At 33.4% G+C, this 24,853-nt stretch overlaps 1 protein-coding gene across 1 annotated transcript in view; it reads right to left on the reverse strand.

Annotated features, from left to right (window-relative positions):
- The window catches only part of LOC133325748 (neurexin 1), a 34,923-nt gene extending 15,190 nt beyond the window's left edge, over positions 1-19,733 (reverse strand). The window contains exons 1-10 of the mRNA XM_061534472.1: positions 19,381-19,733; positions 14,341-14,962; positions 13,915-14,102; positions 13,685-13,843; positions 13,274-13,426; positions 13,091-13,207; positions 12,634-13,018; positions 12,205-12,575; positions 11,995-12,115; positions 11-158 (exon numbers count right to left, since the gene is read on the reverse strand). Coding sequence (XP_061390456.1) covers positions 11-158; positions 11,995-12,115; positions 12,205-12,575; positions 12,634-13,018; positions 13,091-13,207; positions 13,274-13,426; positions 13,685-13,843; positions 13,915-14,102; positions 14,341-14,962; positions 19,381-19,701 — 2,585 coding nt within the window. The 5' untranslated portion in view covers positions 19,702-19,733. The remainder of the gene's footprint in view (positions 1-10; positions 159-11,994; positions 12,116-12,204; positions 12,576-12,633; positions 13,019-13,090; positions 13,208-13,273; positions 13,427-13,684; positions 13,844-13,914; positions 14,103-14,340; positions 14,963-19,380) is intronic.
- Between the last annotated feature and the right edge of the window lie 5,120 nt (positions 19,734-24,853).

Consider the following 24,853-nt stretch of genomic DNA (forward strand, 5'->3'; position numbering starts at 1 on the left):
CCCATCTCACCTTTGTCCATTGAATATGAATCCCTGCATTTGTCCGACAAAATTCGGCATTGTTGAGGTCATTTGTATTTCTTCTTCGGCATGGAATAGACCGCCCAAATGTATGGAGCGAATTTCAATTGTACTGTGACGTCCCAGTATGGTCTCCGCTAGATATGGAAGGACAGGGGGGAATACATTTACAGTGACGAGATGAAGTGGGCAGTTTATATACAAAATGTTCGTTTTAATTCGAATCGGAACACCTAACGCCTTCTTCATACATTATATATATATAATATTATCTTCATACATACATACATACAAATATTTGCACAACTGCTACTATGCACCACTAGACGGTACATAATAACAACAGATGCTGCTAATTATTATTACATTGTTAGGGGTTAATAATTTAATTTCGATTTTTTGTTTAGTTCTTTTGGTGGGTGGGGTGAAGAGGTGAGTTTGCAGATTATATATTTTTTGTTGTTGTCAATTTACACATTACAATAAGCACATTAACAATCAATTGGGAGGAGGCATTTGGGAGTGGGGAGCTGGGGATTATTTAAATATGTTTTTGCAATGGAGGTTAATTAGTCAATCAATCACATATACAAATATATATTTGGTATTAATTAGTATAGCAATAATATAGCAATATCAATATGTATGTAATGATATGTTATTGTTGGTATCACATAAATTTCTATATATTTTCGTTATTCATTATTTATTATTTGACCAAAAAAAAATATAAATTAATATTTCAAGCAAATCTCTTATCAAGATTAATTCAAATTTATCTCAATAATAGTTCAAGAGTGTACCGTTCGGTACTTGCAGTTTGGAAATAAAACTATTTTGGTGCAGTTTACATAATATTTATATGTATATAATTATCTTTGTTATTATTATTAATTATAATAATAAAAAAATATTATTATCATTGTTAATGTAGAAGAAACTGATAAAGAAGAGAAAAACTATGACAAAATAAAAATCAAAAAGTAGTATAAATGTATTGGAAAAAATATTAATTAGAAAAGGACGAAGAAGGATATGCAAGAATTTTGTGATAATGGTTTGTAATTCAAATTTGGAATAGTAATTCTGAAGTGTTAAAAATTAATAACTTTATTTGTTCTCCCTTAAATGCCATGTTCATTAGAACTTTGTTAATCTTCTATATGAGGATTTATTTGACAACTATGTAAGGGAATTGACAATTAAAAGCCACTGGGTTAACATAATCCGGTACAATGTAATTGTACTATGTTATTTATATGATAATTTACTGTTTAATAATTGCTGCTAATTACTGTTTAATAATTGGTCAGCAAAACGAAACAACTCCCCTTATGTTATCTTAATTATGATAATTTGGTTCCCAGTAAGAAAATATGTTCTGTTCCAGTGTTTTTTTTAATAGTAAAGGGAATGATGTCAAAATCACTCTCAGAGTGCAAAATAATTCGAAAAGCTCGGAAACGGAAATCTAGTAAATATTTCAAAATTACACAACAGCCAATCAGAAGTTGACATTTCTGTTTACCATTTTTACTCTCCCAAATCTCTCGAGTAAAAAGTTTACAAAGAGAACGTCATTTTGTCTTGTGTTCTTAAATTTGGTTGAAATATTTACTAGTATTTAATTTCGTTTGCAAAACATCTAAACATTCGTCAGAGACCCCATATATGAATGGAATATATCGAATATATGACGTTCGTTATGGTGAAGGCAGAGCTCCGAAATGCTCGCTCGAATTCGAATAAAGAGTGAAACTCGCTCGAATTCGAGCGGGAGTACTCCTGCGAGTAGAAAAAGTAAATAGAGTTTACTCTATTTTTCTCTGCCACTCAAATAAGAGCGGAGGTGCTGCGCTCGTTTTCGAGTGGGAGTGAAATACGCTCGAAATCGAGCAGATTACACTCTTGCCGAGTACTCTTTTATTATAATTTTTTTTTTTTTTTTGTGATACCGTTGTTTTACTTGATGTTGTTTGTGTGCATTGTTTGTTTGCTTTGTGATGTTTGGTTTGCAGTACTGCTGGGAAAGCATGCATCAACAAGCTCGTTTTCTGCGTTCTCTTTATGTAAGTCATTTCATTTTTGTAATGATCTATCTCCCCACAGCAAACAAAAGATCAACATCAAAAAAAAAAAAAAAAATGGTACTACACACACACACACACAAATAACCAAACAACCAAATTTATTTGTCCACTCGATTTCACTCTTAGAGTGAACTCTTACTCTATTTCGAACGTTTTCTCTCACACTCTTTTTCTTCAACAAGGAGTACTCGCGAGCACTTCCAAACAAAATAAAAGAGTGGAGAGTATACTCCCTAAAAAAATCGTACTCTTTACTTACTCCCGCTCGGGAGTATTTTTCACTCGCGAGTAAAATCGAGCAAATCGGAGCTCTGGGTGAAGGTCATGGTGGAAGGCATAAAAAATCGTTCCAACCGAACATAACGACGTTTTGAGATTGTTTGTATTCGAAATACCCAAATTCGAAATACGTATAAGAAGTTGTAATTCATAACTCTATAAAAATTGGTGTGAATCGTTTCAGATTCCATGTTAATGTCCGATCAACCCAAAATTTTACATTGGTGAATTCGGTTCTGATGTTGTTATAGCTCCTATATATAGTTTGGCTAATGTATTCTATATCTTCGTTGAATTGAAAAACTGTCCTTTTGCAATTTAAAAGTACTTACGTGAAGTTGTACAAATATCGAAGTTAGATGTGCAATATACTATATATGAAAGAAGGTATAGATCCTCATGTCGTTTATTTTGATGAAATAGAATAAAATGTGTTATGTTTGATTCAAAATCGGTCCAGTTATCTTTAACACTTGTGTAGTATTGAATACACTGAGTGTATAGGTCTTTTGTCGTACCTTTGTAGTCTTATTTACTGCTTTTAAATATATTTTGTTCTAATTGTAATATTATGGTCCATTTTCAATCAACCCAATTCTTCTGTACAAACCATTATCTCAAATATTTAAAAAAATTGCAAATATTAATTTAAAAAAAGTAATAAAATATCGTACAAGAGAAAAGTGTAATAAATAAAGTTATAATATTAATTAAAGATTATTTCTTATCGGTGTGTATTTTCAGTGGTGCTCATTGTGAAACGATATTTTAAGAGTGCAGCAGAGTGAGTGTGGCAGAACAGAAAATGTAATGTAATCCAACATAAAAACGATCATGATCAGCTTGGATTTAAATTGAGTGATGGCAAATGGCAAACGCAATCACAGGATACACATGTACACACGACACGAGAGACACGAGTAAGTTTATACGAATATACACATAGCTATAATAAATGATAACGATAAAAGGTGGTGCGCTTACAAAAAAGAAACAAATCTAAAAGAAAAACAACAGCTGTAGAATGCGAATGGCCCAAATGTAGGAATTTCCTCTTCTTTGAGGACTTCAATTTGAGGAGCAGGAAAATGTGTAACACTAACAAAGACACCTATCAGGGCGAGTTTGACAGACCATAGCATCAGAAGAGACAGTTTGGAGAAAAGTGGGAGGGGGAAACGTATACAGATTTTCATATAGAGTTTGGGTTGTAATAGCTTGGCTCGTAAAATCCCTTGAAATGGATTCACCTTGCCAGCAGCCTTACAACCTTCAGGTTTCAATTTAAAGATAGATATGATGTTATTTTTTAGATTTATATGTATATGTGTGAGTGTGATTGTGGCTGTGTGTTTAATGGAAAATGAACTTTGGCGATTATTGTCAAAAAAAAAAAAACTCTGATGATGGACACATCTGATGTGTGTAGAAGAGTATGATGAGTTGCGGGTTCTTCGATATGTTGGAATGTGTGCGTGTAGTTAGAAACTTCGGAAACTAAGAGAATGTGCATTTAAGTAGTCCTAGTTTTTGACTAAAAGTGATTTGTTTTCAACTAAATTTTGTCCATTTGAGATTTGAGAGGAAATCAACAAAACAAAAATAGTTTAAATCTAATTGCGTTCTAGTTTCGATTTTTTTTTTTTTTTTTTTTTTGAGTTTTAAAGGCTGTTTTGTCGTTCCATTTTCAGCTTTAATGACTCATGCATGCAATTATTGTAGTTGTTGCTGTTTTTTTGTTGTTATAAATTATTATTATTATTTTGTTGTAGTTATAATTTGCGGCTGTTGGTAATGTTGTTGTTTTTGTTGTTTGCAAAAGAGTGGTGCTGTCATGCAAACGCCATACGTGAGGAAAACAGTTCTTTCATGTTCATTTTCCATTTTTAATCATTTTCTATTTAAATATTAATTATGCGTGGTTTGAATTTGTTGTAGTACTAGTTGTTGTTGTAGTGGCAATATTAATAAAACAAAAACAAAACAAAAAAAAACAACCGAACCAAACAAGAAAATGTAAATGTCCAAGTAGCCCTCCACATATGCTTGTACTCGTATGGCGCTAAACTGAATTGTAATGCCGTTGTAACATTTTTGTGAAAGAAGGTCATTTCAAATGGGGCCGAAATGGTGTCCCATGGTAATGCGTTAGTTATGCGAAATATGTTATGTGAAATATGTATTGTAAACTATTGAACCTAAATTGTACCGACATGCATATATGAAGATTACCATCAACCTTATTTTTAATTCACTGAAATTATACCTTGACCCATAATTTTTTTGGAAAGTTTGAAATTTTGAATATAAAACTTGTTTCTTTGTACTAAATTATTATAAAAATCGGTGGCTTTACATGTAAAAGTCCACTTTTTATGTAACCAAAGTAAGCATTCCTTAAAATGATCGGGACTTTTATATAGAGCTATGTCAGGTTAACTTTTGGTAGGAAGATTTGATACGCAACAAAAACCTAAAATATCAAAACCGCCAAAATACCGAATAATAGGAGGAAAAGGAAACCTATAATTATACCCCTGAGGGTATAAATATATAAGTCCATGAAAAATTAAATTTTTCCTAAATTTATTGGTGGATAGATGTTTTCCTAGAGGTAGAAGTTTTCCTAGATATTCGACATATATTAACAAGGGCCCATATTTTACACATTTTGAAATCTCTAAATTTATTGGAGATTTCAACCACTAAATTTAGAGATTTCAAAATTTGTAAAATATGAGCCCTCGGATGTCATGTCAGCAATGTGGAGTTTAAACATTTTAATATATTTCGAATATCAAGGAAACCATCTACCCGATTTAATTTCAACCTCAACTCGAATTTAGCAGTCCTAATTTTTTTAATTCAAATTAACATACCGACATGAGCTTACAATGCGTTAGCATTACAAATTCATTAGAAGAAGAAACAAATCTGCGTTATTGTGGAGGGCGTAATTGGATATTTGGTGTTAAATTTAGGGTGTCAGTCAATTGTTGTTGTTGTTGTTGTTGTCACTGTCGTTCTTGTAGTTGTAGTTATGAAAAGTGCTGCTAAGAGCTAAAACAAGAGCATTTAGTAAGTACAGTTGTAATTGTAAGGGTAAATGTTTTAACATAAGGGCAAAGAGTTATAATGTTAACGGTAATTGCTGTGGCAGTCGGAGTACATGTGTGTTTGGGTGTGAGTGTGTTGTCGAGTCATTATTGTTACTGTGATTTCAGTTGGTCCTGTCGGTCGGTCGGTCGGTCGGTCTGTCGTTAGTTGGTTGGTTGGCTTGTTAGTTAGTTAGGCGGGTACATATGTATACGTACGTACACTTACACATATTCTACATTTAAACTAAATTACATAATGGTTTATTTAATATTGTTTTTGGTGCAAAATACAGCCCTGGGTGGTCTTTCCTCAAAATCATTTTCTTTGCCTGTCATATTCGACAGTCGTTAACTTGTTTTTTGCATTTGGCAATTGGTTGCCGCCGTTGCACAATCCTTAGCTCGGGATTTAAAGAATTTCATGTTTCAACACGTTACATTTCTGCAGTTGTTTTTCTTTTTGTGGCACAAGGACTGTGAACTGACTGTGAACAAAGAAAATGTTTTGATTTCATATCACCGATCTTGCGTGTCGATTTTTTCTCGTTTTCGTTTTTTCTCCTCAGCTGCTAGTTGAAAAAGGACTAAATTAGTTTTTTCGTTTCTTTATTTATTTATTTTTTTTTTGTTTGTTCTTATTGTTTGTTCTCTTTCTTTGTTTTAATGGGGTGTTAATGCTGAAAATTGTTAGATTTAAATCTTTGACATCGATATGAATTTATATGAAGACATTTTTTCTTGCTTATGGAGAGTGGGACAATAGAAATGTTATGCATAGCAAATTTATCGTTGTTGTTTTTGTTGTTTTTCCTAAAATATCCTATGACATTTTTGGACGGCATTTAAAAACGAAACAAAAAAGCTTAAATAATATGAAAGTATTTAAAACATTACTCTTGATTTCACTGTTCAACAAATTACGCTTGAGAATATTTTCAAGAAAACATCCCAATCAATGTTGAATTATATTGAATTTAAACAAAAACATATTTGTAAGGGTGGAAATAACAATATTAGTTATATTTTGAAATCATAAATACAAGTTTCTTTGTTCTGAAAAATACCATGATATATAAAGAAATTAATTTATCCTGAACCAATATTTAAGTTCCGAAAATTATCTTATTTGAAGGTGTTGGTAACCGAATTTCGGTTTAACTCGGATTTCAATTGAACGTATTCATATTAAAAGGTACCCTTGTATTGGGAGCTATACTCGAAAGTGAGACTATATTAATTATTTGTTGTTGAAATGTTCAACATTCATTAGGAACTTAAAAAGCCTCAATTACTGTCAATTCTGATTTGAAATGTGGCCAAGCCATTTGTGTTTATGAACAGCCAAATCGTGTAGAATATAATCGTTTGGAATCATTTTTTTTTTTTTTGGCGTTACAAGCAATTACTATATCTTCTCTGATATATACATAAGATATGGATTCTATGTGGCTTCACAATGGAATCGATATCTTCATGATTTAATGATAATTTTAACCCTTTGAGCCCCGAAAGTTTTTCCGCAATATTAGAACAAATTTCTGTTCACAGATTTAATGCAACTAAATAGGATATGCACAAAATTTGAAATCGCTACATAATTACATTCGGGAGATACAGTACATTCTTTCGGAAAAATTAAAGTCCAATATCAAGAAAACCAAATGCAAAATCGACAGAAAAATAATTTTAAATTATTCTCTATATTCATTTATACCAGAATCAAAAACAATTCTGATGGCAGAATTCGTACAATTTGAATACGAAGCGATTTAAATAATTTGGACTGTATACACAAATTAGTACTGTACACAATTTTACGCTCTTGACTATATTGAAAAGCATATAACATTACCAAAATTTTGATATGTGTATATATAAAATCTAAATAATATATATCTACTAGATGCATATTAAATATAAGCTCTAAAACATTTTGTTGTCTGTGGGCAACATTGGGCCACAAAGGGTTAATAACATTGATACGTTTGACACATCAATATTTAAATTGCAATTGCTAGGTTTCTGTAGTATTTCTACGGGTCCTTCCTGTTAAATGTTAAGCAATTTCAATATTTTGTTTGGGTGGTATATATTTAAAGTTGTATAATGGAACTCATTCCTTCACAATTTGCGTAATTTTCCACTGTGTCAAAGAATAATATGGACTTTTTGTTTTGAGAGGGGGTGGTGTATACTAGACCCTATTTATTTCGAATGAAATACTATTCAAAACCCGATTTAGAAATGTAAACGGAACTATTTAAAATTGAGTTTCTTTTCTAGTAAGAAATATGTTTAAAGCACCCTAAACGTTTGACGGCCAGTCGATTGGCCAAGAATATTTTTTTATCTTATATATGAGTGTGCAAATGTTTTTTGTAATTATAGCTATTGTTGGCAAACACTCCACAAACGGATTTCCCTGAGTTCGGGAGCCACAAAAGTCAATTATGATTGTTCTGTTGTTGTCCATAATGAAACATGTTTGTCTCACATACTTCTTTACTCTACTCTTTGAAATCGTGTTGTTTGCACATGAGGATAGATGGATACAATACAAATACAATTTCTCTGCGAGTTTGAGTGTTTGTAATTTGGCTTGGGAGTATGAGTAATGTTCAAATGATGTTGTTGCTGTTTATCTCAAACCTACTTTAAAGCTGTTAACAAGTTATGCAAACTGAATGAAGGTTTTTTTTCGTTTGTTTTTTATGCTACTAGATGGCAACAAAATAAGCTGTTGTTGTCTTTTCAATACGAAACTAAGAATTTTGTTTTAAAATTTTTGTTGTTTCATCAAACAAAAAATGAAATATTTTTTTAAATGTACATAAGAAAAACTTGTTTCAAACAATACAGAAAACATGTCACTCCGCACTTGTTTCGAGTGGAAGAAAGAAAAAAAACAAGATCGTATAGAGTAAAACATAAAATCATCGTGTAATTGTTTTGTTTCAATATTTTGTCAAATTCGATAGCAAATCAAATGTAAGAAAATGGAGCACAACATCAAGAGGTTCTTTTTTTTGTTTTTGTTTCTTGGAGGATTGGTACAAATTACGAGGAGTTGTAAGTTAAAAATATAATGGAAAAAATCGAAACCATACAACAAATTTCAGAAACAAACAAACGAACGAACGTACAAACAAATAGATTATTGAAATGGAAATCAAACAAAACATGTTTAGAAGAAGAATTTGTACAAAACTTGTTGTTGTTGTTGTCAATAAGAATACAAAAAATAAATAAATACATATGTATGAATGTAATTTCAAATTTCAATGCCTTTTATCGGGGAACATGTTTAAGAGAGGGGAGGGGCAGGAGATGCATTTTTAGTTTGCTAGCAACAGACAGCAATAAATGGAGAGGGGGAGCCACACGATTAGCATCAAGTCAATGGCCGACAGAAATGGTAAAATGTTAAGGATTTTTCGATTTTACAAAAACGCCATGGAAGAACCAAGGAATGGAAATGGTAATAGTGTGGTGGTAACATGACAAAACATTCACGAATAGTACGTCATGTCAGTGGATTGGATTGTTGGAATTGATTTTGATGTCCTACCAAGGATATACAATTATTTGGGAAACAAGTGATAAAACAAGACTGAAAACATAAAAAATCACAAATTCAAAAAACATCAGAGTAACGCAAAAAATTAACAGGAAAAAAGAGGCCATGTTTGTACATCTTTGAATTATGGAAATATTCAAATGTCAATGCGCAACACACATTTAGATGTTGGATAACTTTCAAATTGTATATGAGTAGTGGTAGTAGTTTTTCTTTGTCTGTAAATTTGTTGTTACTGTTGTTCTTGTTGAGCTTAAAATCGAAATGTTTTATACATGTTGAGCGGGGGAGTATATTTTGTAATTTGTTTTATTGTTTTTGTTAACAATGCTTTCCACAAAACTACTTTGGGACAATGAGAGAGAAGTTGAATTGATTTGTTTTCAAAAAAGAAAATAATCATTTGTACAAAAAAAGAATATGTTATAAATTATTATAAATATTAAGAAAATAAAAATACCTCAAAACTGAAAATTTTACATTTACAAATAAAATTAAAGAAATTTGTATATATTTTTTGTTTATATGTATATATATACATTTACACTGTTCTTCATTTTATTAGTTATTTAATATATCATAATGAAATACAAGGACATAGCAATCCTTGTAATGCTTGGCACAATTTCTCGCCCTTCAAAGCTTACACTAAGTTAGGATTTTCCACCCGCTAATTCCAAATTTTTATTTGGATTGTTTCTATCGCATAGTTGTGGAGATTAAAAAAACTCTAAATATGTTCATCAGTCACAAAAATATATTACAAAAATTGGTAAAGTTTGCGTCCACGATAATGAGAAACAGATAGAATTGGCGACGTTCCTTATACCAAAAATAAATTATGAAATTTGTTGTGGCCTCTCTCGCCCACAAACTGACAAATGAAGGGTTGCCACTCCCCTTATCTCCCCTACCTACAAAGTACAGATTTGAGAAATTTTAAATTGCCTAATGTAAATTAGGACTTAATAACACATTACCGACTGGTAGACAGGATACATACGTATGTTTATGTACATCCCATATTATTTGTAACATTTACTATTTAGACATCATATTTGGTACTAGACTTAGACATATCTTCATATAATTAATTTCCTTATTTATCAGCAATATTTTTGAAAAAGTAAAATATTTATGGAATTTTTTTTTTAATGGCGATCATATAATAATCTTTTGCAATAAATATTGAAAGTTTTAAGCAAAAAAAAACACAACTGTCATAATATTTCACAGAAAAGTTAATTACAAAAATATGCTAATTGCAAATGCATCAGTTGACCTCCTTGCAAGAAATATAATTCTAATTTATGAATGTTAATGCAAGTTGTGAGATTGTTGTTTTTTTTTCTTTCTCTCCACTTTTTCTAATTTCTGTCAAAAATTCTGGAGGACATAAGTGTGACCAGATTCAATTACAGCTGGCAGCACACATTTCGTGTTAGATGCCCATTTTGCAATATTTTTAATGTGGAACTATTTTCATATTTTGCATTTGTGCCAGTAAAACTTGTTTAATATAGATGTTATTGCTATTGTTGTTGTTGAGGTTCATTTTTATTTTCGTGTTCTTGTTTTTGTTGTCGTTCTCAGTGCTCGCTGTAGCTGCTCAGTGCAGATGTAGAAAATTTATGACTTATTAGAACGCACCTAACTTGCAGTCTGTGCGTGCCAGTGGCAAACTGCCACATAAATCAACAGGACGATGGCAAGAAATAATTTGGGAATGAAGGTGAGAGGCAGGGAGAATCGAATACAACACTTGTACAGGTGTTAGGTGTTGTGATTTGCATGCTTTCGAATGTGTCTCCACAATGTCCTTGAAATGGAATTACACAGGGCAACTGCTTTGTGCAAGTGAAAAATATTGTATTTTTGGTCTATGGGAGAAAAATTATGAATTTTGCATTGTCATCAGGTACAACCCTATTATATAATTAATTTCACTGATAACTCGTTGTACATTGCATTGTCATCATTGTCTAACCTATATGAGAGAAATGCATCCTGTTTAGCTATTTATCGATCAATGAAAAAGTTCTCAGAAATTGGAAATGCCCAAATAATCCAAAGGATTCTTAATTTACTTACTGCAATAGTCGTACAATTACTCATATTTAAACTACAGAATATTGGAAACTATTTCAAATTCGCCTAATAAATGACTGACTGAATAATGTCGAACAGTGTAAATGCTCATACTATACATTTATATATATATATATATACATACCAATATTTAAATATATAGACAAAAATAATATCCAAACAAAAACGAATGTATTATGACCGCACATTAATAATAATAGTAATATTTTAATAATCAAAAAATGTTGTTGTTTTTGTTGGCTTTGAACCAACAAAATATATTTAAATATTTTTATGTGGGAACATTTACTTTACTTTCTGGCAAAAACTAACAAAGACGTCAAATTAAAGTTTCTTTTGGTTTAAGGTGTTGTTTTGTTGTTGTTGTTGCTGCTGTTGTAAATTATTTTACAAAATCAAAGATATATATTTATGTACACGAAAGTAGTATTTAGTTAATAATGTCCACAATGAAAATAACAACACGAAGGACTTCCACAAAAGTCCCGCCCACCACTTGGTGGCGGGAGGAAACACAACGGTAAACTGCATATTGAGATTGAGATTTGTTTTTTTGGTTAACAAAAAGGAATCCTGATATTTACATGGATGGTGGATACGTTGTACGAAAAGAAAAGGCGCAAGCAGTAACCCTAGCTAGTTGTTAATTTTGATTTTTTGATTGGGATGCGCAAATGGTGTTTTGTTTTGTTGAGAAGGAGCTTTCTCTTTCTGGTTTGGATTGTTAATTTTTTGGATTTTGATATGAAAAAAATTTAGATTTAAAAAAACGACACGGCACGACACGTAGTAGGGCAATTAAAGTGCTGGTGATACATACATAACATACCCCTGACAGGGGGAGCCCCGTCAACTTGCAGACGCAGATTTGAGGCACGCCTCGAGAAACGTATGGTGTGCCAGTTGTTGTCATTTAATACAGATTGGCCGGCCAATAGGTTCTGCAACAAAATGAGAAGAAAATAGTTACACACAATCCAAAAATCGCATCCGACATTTATTAATAGAGCTCACTCTTTCCCCAACTTACCTTTTCACGATCACTGAGTCTTACACTGGCACGTATACGTCCCGCTACCAAAGCTATCTCGAGACGATCTGGTGAATTTGACTCAGCACTGGTCATAAGTAAAAGGCCAGTAGGCCGACTTGTCTTAAAGCGTAGTAATAACTCTTCCGTTTGTGTTTTGGTACCCTGGCCATTACCCAGCCACACGGTCATGTGCTGGGTACCATTGAATACCAAAGTAGCTGATTCCCGTCCACACGTTGGTCCATAATACAAGGTCGATGTACAATCACAGATGGGACGATTCCAACCTTCGACGCATGTTCCACCATTCAGACAGGGATTACCTGCACAAACATTTGCTTGCACATGACAGGATGGCTTTACAGAAGCTAAAAATTCAAATTAGTACTTAAATGATCTCTAGATTTTCAACTTGTTCCAATTTACCCGAATCCTGTAATCTGGCATATGCCGCTATATCAATCTGTTTCGTACTCAATACCAAATCGCGCAGACAACCGACAAAACCTTGACGCAATGTTGCCGTCCAAATAGTTGGCGGCCAATTGGCATTGTTATAAGCGGGACCGGTACCGCCCACATACATATGGCCATCCAATTCCAAAATAGTGCCCTCGCCCGGTGTACGGAAATCATTCCAGACCCCGTCGACACTAACTTTAGCATCACGACCATTGCGTCTCAAAGTGAAATCATGCCAATCGCCATCATCTACTCGGCGGCGAGAGCCGCGAACCTTGACAGCTCCCGAACCCAAATCCAGGTGAATGTAAATGTGGCCATTTAGCAGTTCGATGGCAAAGAGAACAGGCTATGGAAGAAGAAAAGTTATTGTGTTCATTATTATTATGATTCCTTTTAAAATTTCGATTTTAAATTTTACATTTTTCGATCTTGGCTGCTTCGATCCGGTGGCCAGTATTATCAAACCATTTGGTTCTTTGGTGCGAAATTTAAACGAAATTGCACTTTGTTTGCCAGTCTCCCACGGTGGTAAAACCTGAGAATAATAACAAATATATATAAAATGCGAGGCTTCTTTAAATACAGTCACCGCCAAACATACCAAGTGAGATTCCCGTGTCGTAAAGGTTACTGGATCTTGAGGATCACCCACAGGACACTGATATTCAACATTACCAGCTACTTGTATAAGTTTCGATCCACTTTTGGCCAAATCAATTAAATTCAGCAATAATGTATCCGCAGAGAATTCGACCTGAAATTGAGTAGGTTATATATTTTCAGAATTATTCTTTTCGAATGTTCTTCGCAGATCAAAATTGTCATTGGTCACAAAGAAATACATTTTATACGATTTTAACCGATACGTGGGATGAGTGGCTAATATATATTGTATGTAATGACATGTTCATTATTTCGATAAAACATAGGACAATATTTATTGCCTTAGCTGTGTAATATTTAAGTATTTTTAAATATATTTAATATTAAGGGTATAACCTTACAAACTTACCTTTCTCAAACATCCCACAAAATTATTATGAACTCTGGCGCCCAATAATGCTCGTGGATTGACAGCACCTCCAACATAAACACGCGATGATGAGAGCATGGTAAATTTCCCAGCTATGTGAGAATGATCCGTATAGACATCGTCGACAACAGTTACAAGCTGACAATATGAGGTTATGTATTTTTCATTAAGGTATCGAATTACATTTTAAATGACTCGCTATTCCTTACCCGACAAAAACTGGTAATCGATGAAATTTCCTGTATGCGCCGATGGACCGTCACCTTGTGCCATTGATGATCATCGAAGCGTATTTTGGATGGTTTTATGTGCATTTCTTGCTTGCCATTGGCCAGGCCCATGGTTAGAGAAACACCGCCGTCACGCAAAGCCAAATTTAAGTAATCAGTGCCGTGTCCTTTTCGTCAGTTATCGAGCAATGAAGCAATTAAAATACCCCAACAACAAAAATAGAAAACAACGAAACAAAACACAAAATGTTTATTAGTCATTACTTATTAGTATCATTACAATTGACCTTTTGCTTTCAGTTCGGCATTTCGGGTATTAGCTGCTGAACTCTGACACTACCCCCAAATACCTTTGCGTGTACATTTATTTGTGTAGTAATGTATATGTTTGCAAGTACCACTTACCCGTATAAAATAGTAATCCATTTGGTTGTCTGGTACGAAAATATAATGTTATGGCATCCTGGGCACTGACAATAGGTTCAGCACCCGTTTGGCCGAGATCATATGAAAGGAACTGTGTACCGCGAAAAGTCGCCTCTGATGGGGCCTTTTCTTTTTCACAATATTGTCCATCGTATTCTAGATTTCTGCACTCGCAGATGGGGCCAGAATCGGTTGATATGCAAATGCCACCGTGCTGGCATGGATCGTGACGTTCGCAGGCATCGGTAACATTGCTGCCACGCAAATTGCGCGTCACTTTTTCTTTGGGCATTTCGCTGTGATCACACGGGCCGTCGCCGCACTTGATGTCGCGTGGCTGTTTCATTTCTTGTCGCCGTGTCTGACCACCGGGTTGATCCGCATAGACAAGATTCCTAATTGAGCCACGGAATCGTGGTTCGAATATAACGCTGGGTAGGGCCAGTAGGGCCAACTTAGTGCTATACCAGTTCGGCATACCGCCGACATAGACATCGGAGTTAGTTGCGAATTTACCAAATTGAAATTCCTTGCCCTTGGTGGTGCGGCTCTGTGAAACGCCATCGACAATCAAGGAGGTCTGTTCATCATTGCGTATGACCTGCAAAAGGGAAATAGAATAGGATTCGTATTTAATAGTTAATTTAAAAATTTAATAGGGATTGTAAAATATTTGTGTGTCTGTGTCTTGATTTCTGTTTATTTTTGGCCGTCTTTTAAGTAATTTAGGGAAAATGTCGGAAGTAACATGACTATTAATGAACGCATGTTGTTATTAATGAACCCAACGATCGTAATGCAACATTATTAATTATGAATGGCATATTTTGAAATCTATTTTCGAGTGTGTTTCCTTAGAAATAGGTATAAGAATTTTATTAGAGTACATAGATACCAAGTTTTGTGAGCAAAGATCGAATAAAAATGTAAAAGGATGATGAAAACATGAAAATACAGATTTCTTGTCATTGAGGATCATATCAGCAAAATGCATACAAGAACTCGAGGACCGTATACAAAAATACAAATTCAACTTCATGAAATATAGGGTCACCCACAAAAAATTCACCATGCTTAAAACTTAAAACTTCACATATTGTTCCCTCGTGGAGTTTTAATATATTAGCCAAAGGAATTCTTTCAAAAAAAAAAAAATTAAACCGCGAAATACGAGTCACATCTACAATACCAAGTAATGTTACACTTCGGCCAATATCGCTCTATTGGCTATATAGCATTGGTGGGGATCACAAAACTGAGAGTAACTGAGAATTCATCTCTAAAAACAACTGACGAAAAGGAGAAAAGAGAGAATGAGTGTTTAATCATGGATGCTCAGTTACGGTCGCGTATATGGCTAAGCATACCTGCTATATAAAACTACATAGACCTTTGAAACATTATCTCCAAAGCACTAATAAAGTTATTTTACGAAACCTATTATCTCATTTTATGGCATTATTATAGAAAATGTTCATAACTGCTGTGGCATAAAAAAATGTATATTTAATTGACCTATGCAACCATAATAAATATATTGATCAAATCTTTTTTATTATTCTCGAACAAAATATGAAGTTTTTAAAATAAACTTCACATATATGTACACACATATCATATGGATTACTTCCAAATCAAATATTCACACTGCAGATGGACAATTCGAATATTCACATTTTAATGTCGAGCAATGTTTAAAAATTCAACACACGCAACTTTTAAATAGAAATTTACGAGCTAACCGAACAGCAAAGGAGTGTCCTTCAGATGTTCAAAATCCATTCTTCTAACATCTTCCAACTGTACAAGGATATGACTAAATACCATTGTCAACAACATTGTTGGATACAAACACACACAAACAAACACGTGCCTATACATATATACACACTGTGTGTGTATGTATATATTTACTTTATTTTTGTGCTAGTGGTACCTTTTCGGAAAAGCTTAAGGACATTAAACAAAATAATCCCTAGTTCCAAAGGTTAAGGTTATTTTTATATTACATTTTAATCTTCTCTGAATCAAAGACGAAAAAGAAATACGGAACGGAAGGAAGAGGAACCACAACAAAGGCAAAACATACAAACATCCCCGCTTATGAATAGATACAAGAGCAAATCTCATAAAGCTAAATCAGGTAAACATTATGTGGAATTCTATTGCTAATGTCATGGCAATTATGTGGCACTTTCAGTATTCACTAAGCGCGCATACCCAGACACACACAAACACACCACAACCGCCACTGGAAGAAAAATATCAACAATACTTATTGTCACAGAATACATAGCCCGGAACCTCAATGCAAATACTTTGGCTTCTGCGATTACTGGAGGTGATGATGATGATGATGAGGAGAAGGAGAAGGAGGATGACGACGTCGATGTTGGTGATACCCAAAATTGCACTTTGAATCGTTCCTAATGACAGATCAAACGATGCAACTTGACTATATTTATTTGTGGCTGCTGTCGTCGTTGCCGCTCACAAAGAAACCACCACCGTCACCCCACCCACCCACATAATGGCAAAATGTCAACAATGTTTATTTTTACTAAATCCATAGCCTGGAGCAGCCATCATATCATCAACAGCGTAATTATCGTCGTAGTCGTTCTCATCGTCGTCGTCATCATCATCATCTTCATCTTGAACAATACGGTACAACAATCTAAAACCAAGAATTGAAATCAATGACAATCTTTTGACATCGGGCCAAAAGGATGTCAAACATATGCCGTATCTCATCGTAAAATGGTCAAGGCGAACCACATTCAGCACTGATTGGGAATTGTTTTTCAATTTAGATTCCTTTGATATATACACATACAAATGTGTGCATGTGTGTGTTGGTGTATATATCCCAAGTATGTGTTGGAATTATTTAATTTTTTCATAAATATTGTAATTTCTTTATTTTTAAATGGAAGCAGCAAGATATGGTTTTGTTGGTGGTTGAATGGAGGAATTAACACATTTTAAATTGGGTAAGCATCGATATACGAAACATTGAAATAACATATTTAGATAATATTTTGGAGCAGAAAATCTAAAATGAATAGGAATAGCGGATACCCATTAATGAAATCAGAACGTGTACAAAAAATTACAGAACAGATTTCATGTCCAAAGTTAGGAAAATTATATTCGTTAAAAATATAAAGAATGTCTGAGTTAAATGTACCTGTTTGTCGAATTTAGGAAACACAAATTTGTGTATAACCGTTCTCCGTCCCAGATTCGACAATAATCTATTTATTTTATAGTTTATCTAAAACCCTTTCCCATACCAAAAAAATAAATTCCTGTATTAAAAAACATAATTTATTATTAAAATTATGTATATTTCCATGTCACATTTTTTTAAGAATACTTCAGGGGTTTATTTATAAAATTATTCAAATTCGGAATAAACACATAAGTTTGGGTCCAGTCCATAGGTTCAGAGCTGGCGACGAATAGATTTTAATAACATTACGCTATGTCAAATGAGATCATGAATTCGTTTCAAGACGAAACAAAAAAAGTACAAATGACAGATTCCCAACTAATGAAAGGACGAGACTACGCTAGAGAAAAGATAAGTAGTAAAATACTGTAAGTCGGAGTTGTCGACAGACCAATCGCGTTCAATAGTGTTTACCAAAGTTCACGGTATCAATAAGCCAAGCTCTCTAAACGTATAACTTCTGAAAACTTTTTCTTTTCCCAGTATATTTGACATAGTTGCCACATTAACAGTTTTCTTCATTCTTCATTTTCAGGTAATAAATAAGTATATTTCGGAACATCGTTCAATTCAAATGCAAATAACTCGGTGACAACTTAACCGATTTTCATAAATTTTGCACTAATGATTCGACAATATAAATAGCCTTATTTTATATGAGAGCATTAGGCATTAAGTGGAAGTTCAAAGATATTTAAAATATCGATTTTTAAATGAAAATGTCGATGAAATAAACCGAACTTGATTTAGATTTGGTAAAATACGGCTATGTGCAGAGTTAGAGTCAAACCATATATTTCACTCGCTTAATATTGGATTTACCGATTCACACTTGATCTGGGATAGTTAAAAATATTACGACGTGTTTGTGTCAAATCGGACATTACATTCGCTTAATATTGGATTTTCAGAATTTAGACCATTTGCGGGGAAGTACCAAAAAGAATGCGGCTAAGAGATAAGTCCCACCTTTCAACAATATGCAGGCTTGGTAAAAATATTATGTTGTGCAATGTTTGGCTCAACTCGGATAGTCCGTCCGCATAATATTACTAAACGAATTCTTTGTGGGAGTTAGATAGATTTGAAACTCAAATTTTCATATGTTAACAGGGTAGCAGTATTGGGAGTTGTGACTAATACATTTTTTGATAAAATATATTCTGTACTACTCGAACTATCGATTTGATGTAATACATTTTATTTTTTCTACTAATTCTAGCCATTTCTGGTGCATTCGGACCTTTATATTCTATAATAAGGGTGATTTTCTGAATGTTTGGTGTGCTGTACACATTTTTGGCAGTTTTGATAGATTTTTTCAAAAAAAAAATATTTGTAAATAATGTTATCGGTGCTTAGTTTACATAATTTAACTAATTTAAAGAGTTTTTTTAAATATGTCCAAAAAATGCAGTAAAGTAAAAAATTACACAATGTTTTAATTATGTGGCCACCTCAAAGTCGATGTTTTTTCATAAAAAACCCTTATTTGTGAAAGAATTGCATGCAATAATTTTCTATTTTCACACTAAATCTCTTAAGTAAGTATATCTAAGTGTTCTGAATTAAAAAAAAATTTCAAAAATACTTCAAAAGAATCGTAGGCTAAGCAAAAAATGGTTACCACTGTAAATGTTTTAATTACGTGACCACCACTGTATATCTGTATATTCAATAGACATTTGTTTGCCCAATCAATCAAATAGATAAACTCAAATTAAAAGTGATTCCGGAGAATTTTCAATTATTTTCGAAAAATATTGTTTTCTTATCATTCTTACCTGAACCTTATGCCAATGTCCGTCATGTAAATCTCGACCAACGGTTATTATCTGTGCACCACCACCTAAATTATAACGCAATCGTAACGCACCTTCGACCAGCTTCAATTCGAAGAAATCATAGGTGCCGCCGTCATCCGTGTACAAGACCAAACCGTTGGGTTGCTCCGTTTTAAATTCCAGTTCAAGGGAACCATTTAAGCCGACATACCATTTGCGGAATTGGGCAAATGAATTCTGCGAGCCATCCAATTGAAAGGCCGCAGCTGTGGTTAAACAGCAGCAGGACAGGATTAAGGCCAGCAATGAAATCAATAACATCGAATGCAGTCGTCTAAATGCAGAGCATGTTATGCTGCTACGATGGCCAATGGATGTTCTTATTGTTGTTGGTGGTGGTGTTGGCTTGGACACCATCGTCTTATGATGGATTAATGCGGGATTACGCGACAATGAAGAAGACTTTGAAATTGTTGTTGCTGCTGCTGTTGCACTAATGTTGTCTTTACGCGAATCCATGTTTAATGCGAATGGCAATAGCGGCGGCAACGATGTTGCAGTTGTTAAAGTCTCTGTTGCTATTGCTGCTGGTGTTTGTTGAGGTGGTGGCGATATTGCTGAAAGTGATGGTGGTGGTGGTGGGGCGGCTGTTAGCGATGGCCTTAATAGTGTTTTTCTTCTTGATTGGTTTCGGTGACCTCGTTTATTTAGTGGGAATTCAGCGGCTGTTGTTGCGGATCCTGCTAAAGACAACATTTTTATTGCAAAACGTATCCCTCGCTATTGTTCGGGGAAGTATTTTAGGGTTTCCACTATTTTTCGTTCATAGGTAATTTAGAAATTTGCCTAAATTGGTTGAGTTTACTGCCGCCGCTGTCGTCGTTATCTTATGAATCTCGTGATATGTTTGGAAAATTTCACTACAATGTTGCTGGAGTAACGGCTTCCCAGTGGTGGTGTTTGCGTGTTTTGCCGTTAGACGAACCGAGAACACAAAAAACCACACGAACCGCACTTTTTGACTGATCTAAATGAAATATTGATTTGAATTTTCGGAGGATATAAACGAGTATTGTATTCGTATGTTTGTATGTGTACATTCGACTGGCTGGCTGAATGGTTGACTGCCTGGGCTAGTTGATGTTGTACACTCTGCAATTCGATTCAATTCAGTTCAGTTTATATTTACATTTCATGTTGACGTTTTATAGGCCGGGACATGCACTTTAATTTTGAAATGTAACGATAAAAGCCATTTAAACTCGATACGCTTTTGAATTATTTATTTATAAAGGTTTTTCGTTTTTAGTTTTTTTTCTGCTAATGGTGCTTTGTTTCACATGAAATTGACGTGGTACATGTTTTGTTGTTGTTATTGTTGGTTATTTTCTATGATAAACTTTTAATTTTTATTCAGTTTAGTTGTTGTTATTTTAAATGGTTGTTTTTGGTTTTTTTATTAATCGTATGTCCAGTTGATGTTTTGTAGTTGTATTAGCTTATTGTTGGAGGACTATTGTTATTTGTTGTCAACAACAACAATGCCACTACTTTGTTGGCTATAGTAAATTTTGCGCGATTTCCTTTTCATAGTGTTTGATTTGCTTAAATTCTATTAAAACCGAAACACACTCAAAGAGAAAGCGAAAGAGAGAGAAAGATTTGTTAGAAGAGAGTCGGAGAAAAAGCTTCGGATAAGTGAGGATACAATTATCCGTAACATGTTTTTCTTAATGTATTGGTTACAATTCATTTGTAAACAGTGATGACAACTCGAACTGCTCGAACCACATATCTCTTGTGGATTGGTTCAAAATTGGATTGTCAATCCCCTCAATTCGCTTGGTTCAAAATTTGTAATTTTTTTAAATTATTTTGTTAATTAGCTAGTTGATTTAACTGAAAATACATTTGTATTTAAAAACATTTATATTGTTTAGTCCTGATTTACACTGCGTAAATTTTTAGGCGAGAGAGTTGACAGATTGTCAATCCCCTCAATTGGCTTACCTAAAAACTACTGAATTCAAACAATTAAAATTGTCTAATGTAAATCTGGACTTACGTAAAAACGTACCTATTTTCTAATCTAAAGATATTTTAGTTTTATATCTTTTGATAGTGGATCGAACTCGAATTTAAATATACTTCATTTTTATATTTGTGATAATTAATCGAACTTATTTGATATGCTGTGTACTGTTTTCGATAGACCTATATAATATTAGATGTGAGTATAATTCCATTCTAAATTGCTTTGCTGTCAATGGAGGAATCCACCAAAAAGGATAAAACAAAAGCATATATTTCATGGATGGAACACAATACAATATATTTTAACGCCTTTTGGAGAAGGTCTTTCGGGGTAACTTTATTCATTAATCTTCAAATGTTTGATTCCTTTTTTAATTTCTCTCAGAGGTTTTCGTAGTTTTTAACAAAAATCTCGTAGTCTTTGATATTATGACATGACATGAATTGAATAAAAATTAAATAAAACGTGTTTAAACCCTTAGCCATCACAATAGTTATCTATTACAAAAATATGTAATTTAATACATATTTTTATATTTTGTATATTTTTAAATGTACTTATTTTTAGATTTATACAATATTTAATTGTTGTGTCGTTTTGTAAAAACCCTTCAATTGACTTCATGTAAATGAAAAAAAAAACTAACGGAATATTATTTTTTAAAGTTTTAACTTTAAAATAAATCGTGTTTAAATACCAGGCCTACTGTGGCCCTATTACAGTAGCTAACCTTATGAGGAACAAGGAACATTATTAAATTTAGAATTAATTTTCAAACTCTATTTGGAAATTGCAATATTTCAGAAATTCCGATATTGAAACATAATAATTATTTAATTTAAGAATTGAACAGTTTTTTTTTTTTGCGAAATTAACAAAAAAAAAAACACCTAAAAGAAATAAAGACTGCACAAGAGAACGTCATGAACAATTGCAAATAGTAAAATATCCCTTTGCTGTTGTTGTTATTGTCATGGTTAGGATTTAATTGTCGAATTTCTCTTCACTTATTTGTGGTGGTATATTTTATTGTTGTTGTTGTGGTTTTGACACGAGTACGAGTAACTTTCATTGAACATTTTATTTTGTTGTCGTTGTGATATGGCATGCAACGTAAAGCGTATATATATGTATTTTTTGTATATACATATGTATGTGTGTTCGTTCACAACTATGTATGTATATCTGCCAAACCAAAAAAAAAAATCAACCTTCTGTTCACCCCAAGTTGATGGTTAATAAAAACGAAAGCTTTATCGCTTCCTTCAGCCATTCAAGTGAAGTTAGCTGTGAGTTGGCGTGTAAAGCTTTATGTTTGCTGCCAAAAGGAAAAAAGCTCCCCACTTTACATTATTCAGGATGCTTATTTTTATCGATAATAGACACAATTTTTTTAATAATTTTCATTCATTTGAGGACACACATTTGTTTATTTTCAATAGAAGACAATTTCCATTAGTGCAAAATTAAATTTTGGCCATCCAAATATTGACTACAGAAGCCAACACCATCACATGCCTGGCTCAATGCCTCAATATGCCCACTACAACATTTTTGGAACCTCCATGTGTACATACTAAAATTTTTCCTATGAAAATGGCAATTATAAATGAAAAATTCCTATACATTCACAAACTATTCCTTTAATGTAATTCTTTAACTGTTCTCCATGTAGAAGAATTAATAATTTTCACTTTTTCTTTGAACTGGTATATATTTCTTTTTTTTTCAATTTTCCATATATAATATGTTGTAGCTGGTGTAATTTATTTTTTTTTTTACATAATATTTCACGCAATTACTTCAGTGTTTTCGCTTTAACTTCATTGTTTTCCTACATTTAATTTTCGCCCACCAAACAATTCGCGTTTTTCTTTAATTTTTAGTGAACAAATTTTATATTTTTCTATATCTTATGAAGGACAATATTGTGTACCCCCGAAAAAATCAAGATTTTTTCTTCATTTACAGTTAGCACACAGACACACCACACATGCAGAGAAGAAAAAGGATATATTTTTGGTGTGAGTGTGTGTGTGTCTGTTGGGTTTTCAGTTTTCGCGTACACTGAGCTCCAACGTTTTACGAGTATTGATCCACACTGCAATCGCGACGATACTAAATTGCAATTTCCAAAAATGTTCCTATGAAACGTCGAATAGAAATGTATTCCCTTTTTCCGAATTGTTTTCGTGAACGGATAAAAAGCTTTTCCTTCTGTCGTACAAACAACATAAAGCTTTTCGTTACGCTATGTGTTCGTGTGTGCGTGTCTGTGTGACCGACTCTGGGAAGGAGGAGAGTTAATTCATGGCAATCTACACATTGAGTGAATTCGTTTGGTGGTCGGTAGCGTAGTATACCAGCAGCATAAGAAGCAAAGGAAACAGGTTCATAACCTGCACCACTTGAACCAACAGTGTGTATGGATGTATACCATTACACACACACGCACATACCGAACGACACATGGACACCCGAAAATATGAATTGTTTGTCAGCTGCTGGTGCTGCTTCTTGCCTTGTTCCTTCTACTCCTTTTTGCTTCTGCTGTTCCTGTTGTCGTTTTTGTTGTTGTTGTATCCTTGCTGTGGCAATGCACATTACATTGTTAAAAACCACTGCAACGTAGTGCGTTTAAGAAGTGAAGTGTTTACAAGGTAACAAAGTTTGAAGGATATCTTAATGGATATGTGTGTGTGTGTGTGCGTTTGTGTGAGTGTACGCTTGTGGCTGTATGTGGTTTTTACCAATGGTATTTTTAGGAGTTGAATAGATACACGAATTTTGGCCAAGAAAATAAAAGCGCAATCTTTTGTACCTAACATTTTGTTCTTTTTTTCAACAATGAAATCGAAATAAAAAATATTTATGTAATGATTTGAAGATATTTTTATTTTCAAATATGCGGCGTTATATCCCTATTATACAGAAGAAACTAACCAAATCTTTACTGAAAATGGAAAACTGTTACTTTTCCGAAATGAAACATCAAAGTTTTTGTAATTATTTGTTGGCTTCAGGTATACCTATTGAAGTTGAACTCATTTGGTTGGATATAAATAACAGAACCAGCGGAGACATCTAAAACAAATAATGAATAGTCGATTTTCATGCATGGTTTTAAGTCGCCTCGACTCTCGAATTCAAGAATGTCTCTTAAAATGTTCCAGAGAAATTTCTGAAGGTAGTCGGTTAAGAGCTTCCGTAATTCTTCGAAAACCAGGATTTTTCTAATATTGCAAGAAACTATCTTATATGAATACTTTCTTCTCATTTCTGTCGTCCCTTATGTGGTGAGGTTTTTTTAATATGGGTTATCATTTTTGAACTGCGTCGCTACATTGAAATGTATTTAAGGGGACCCTCCCCCATTCTCGATTTTAAATTTTCAAGATTTTCATTGGACCGGTAAATGAATACCAATGCATGTTAAGG

This window comes from Musca vetustissima, unplaced genomic scaffold, assembly GCF_032173495.1.
Source record: "Musca vetustissima isolate MV318-11 ecotype Yass unplaced genomic scaffold, APGP_CSIRO_Mvet_v1 utg27337, whole genome shotgun sequence".
In the NCBI taxonomy this organism is placed as follows: Eukaryota; Metazoa; Arthropoda; class Insecta; order Diptera; family Muscidae; genus Musca; species Musca vetustissima.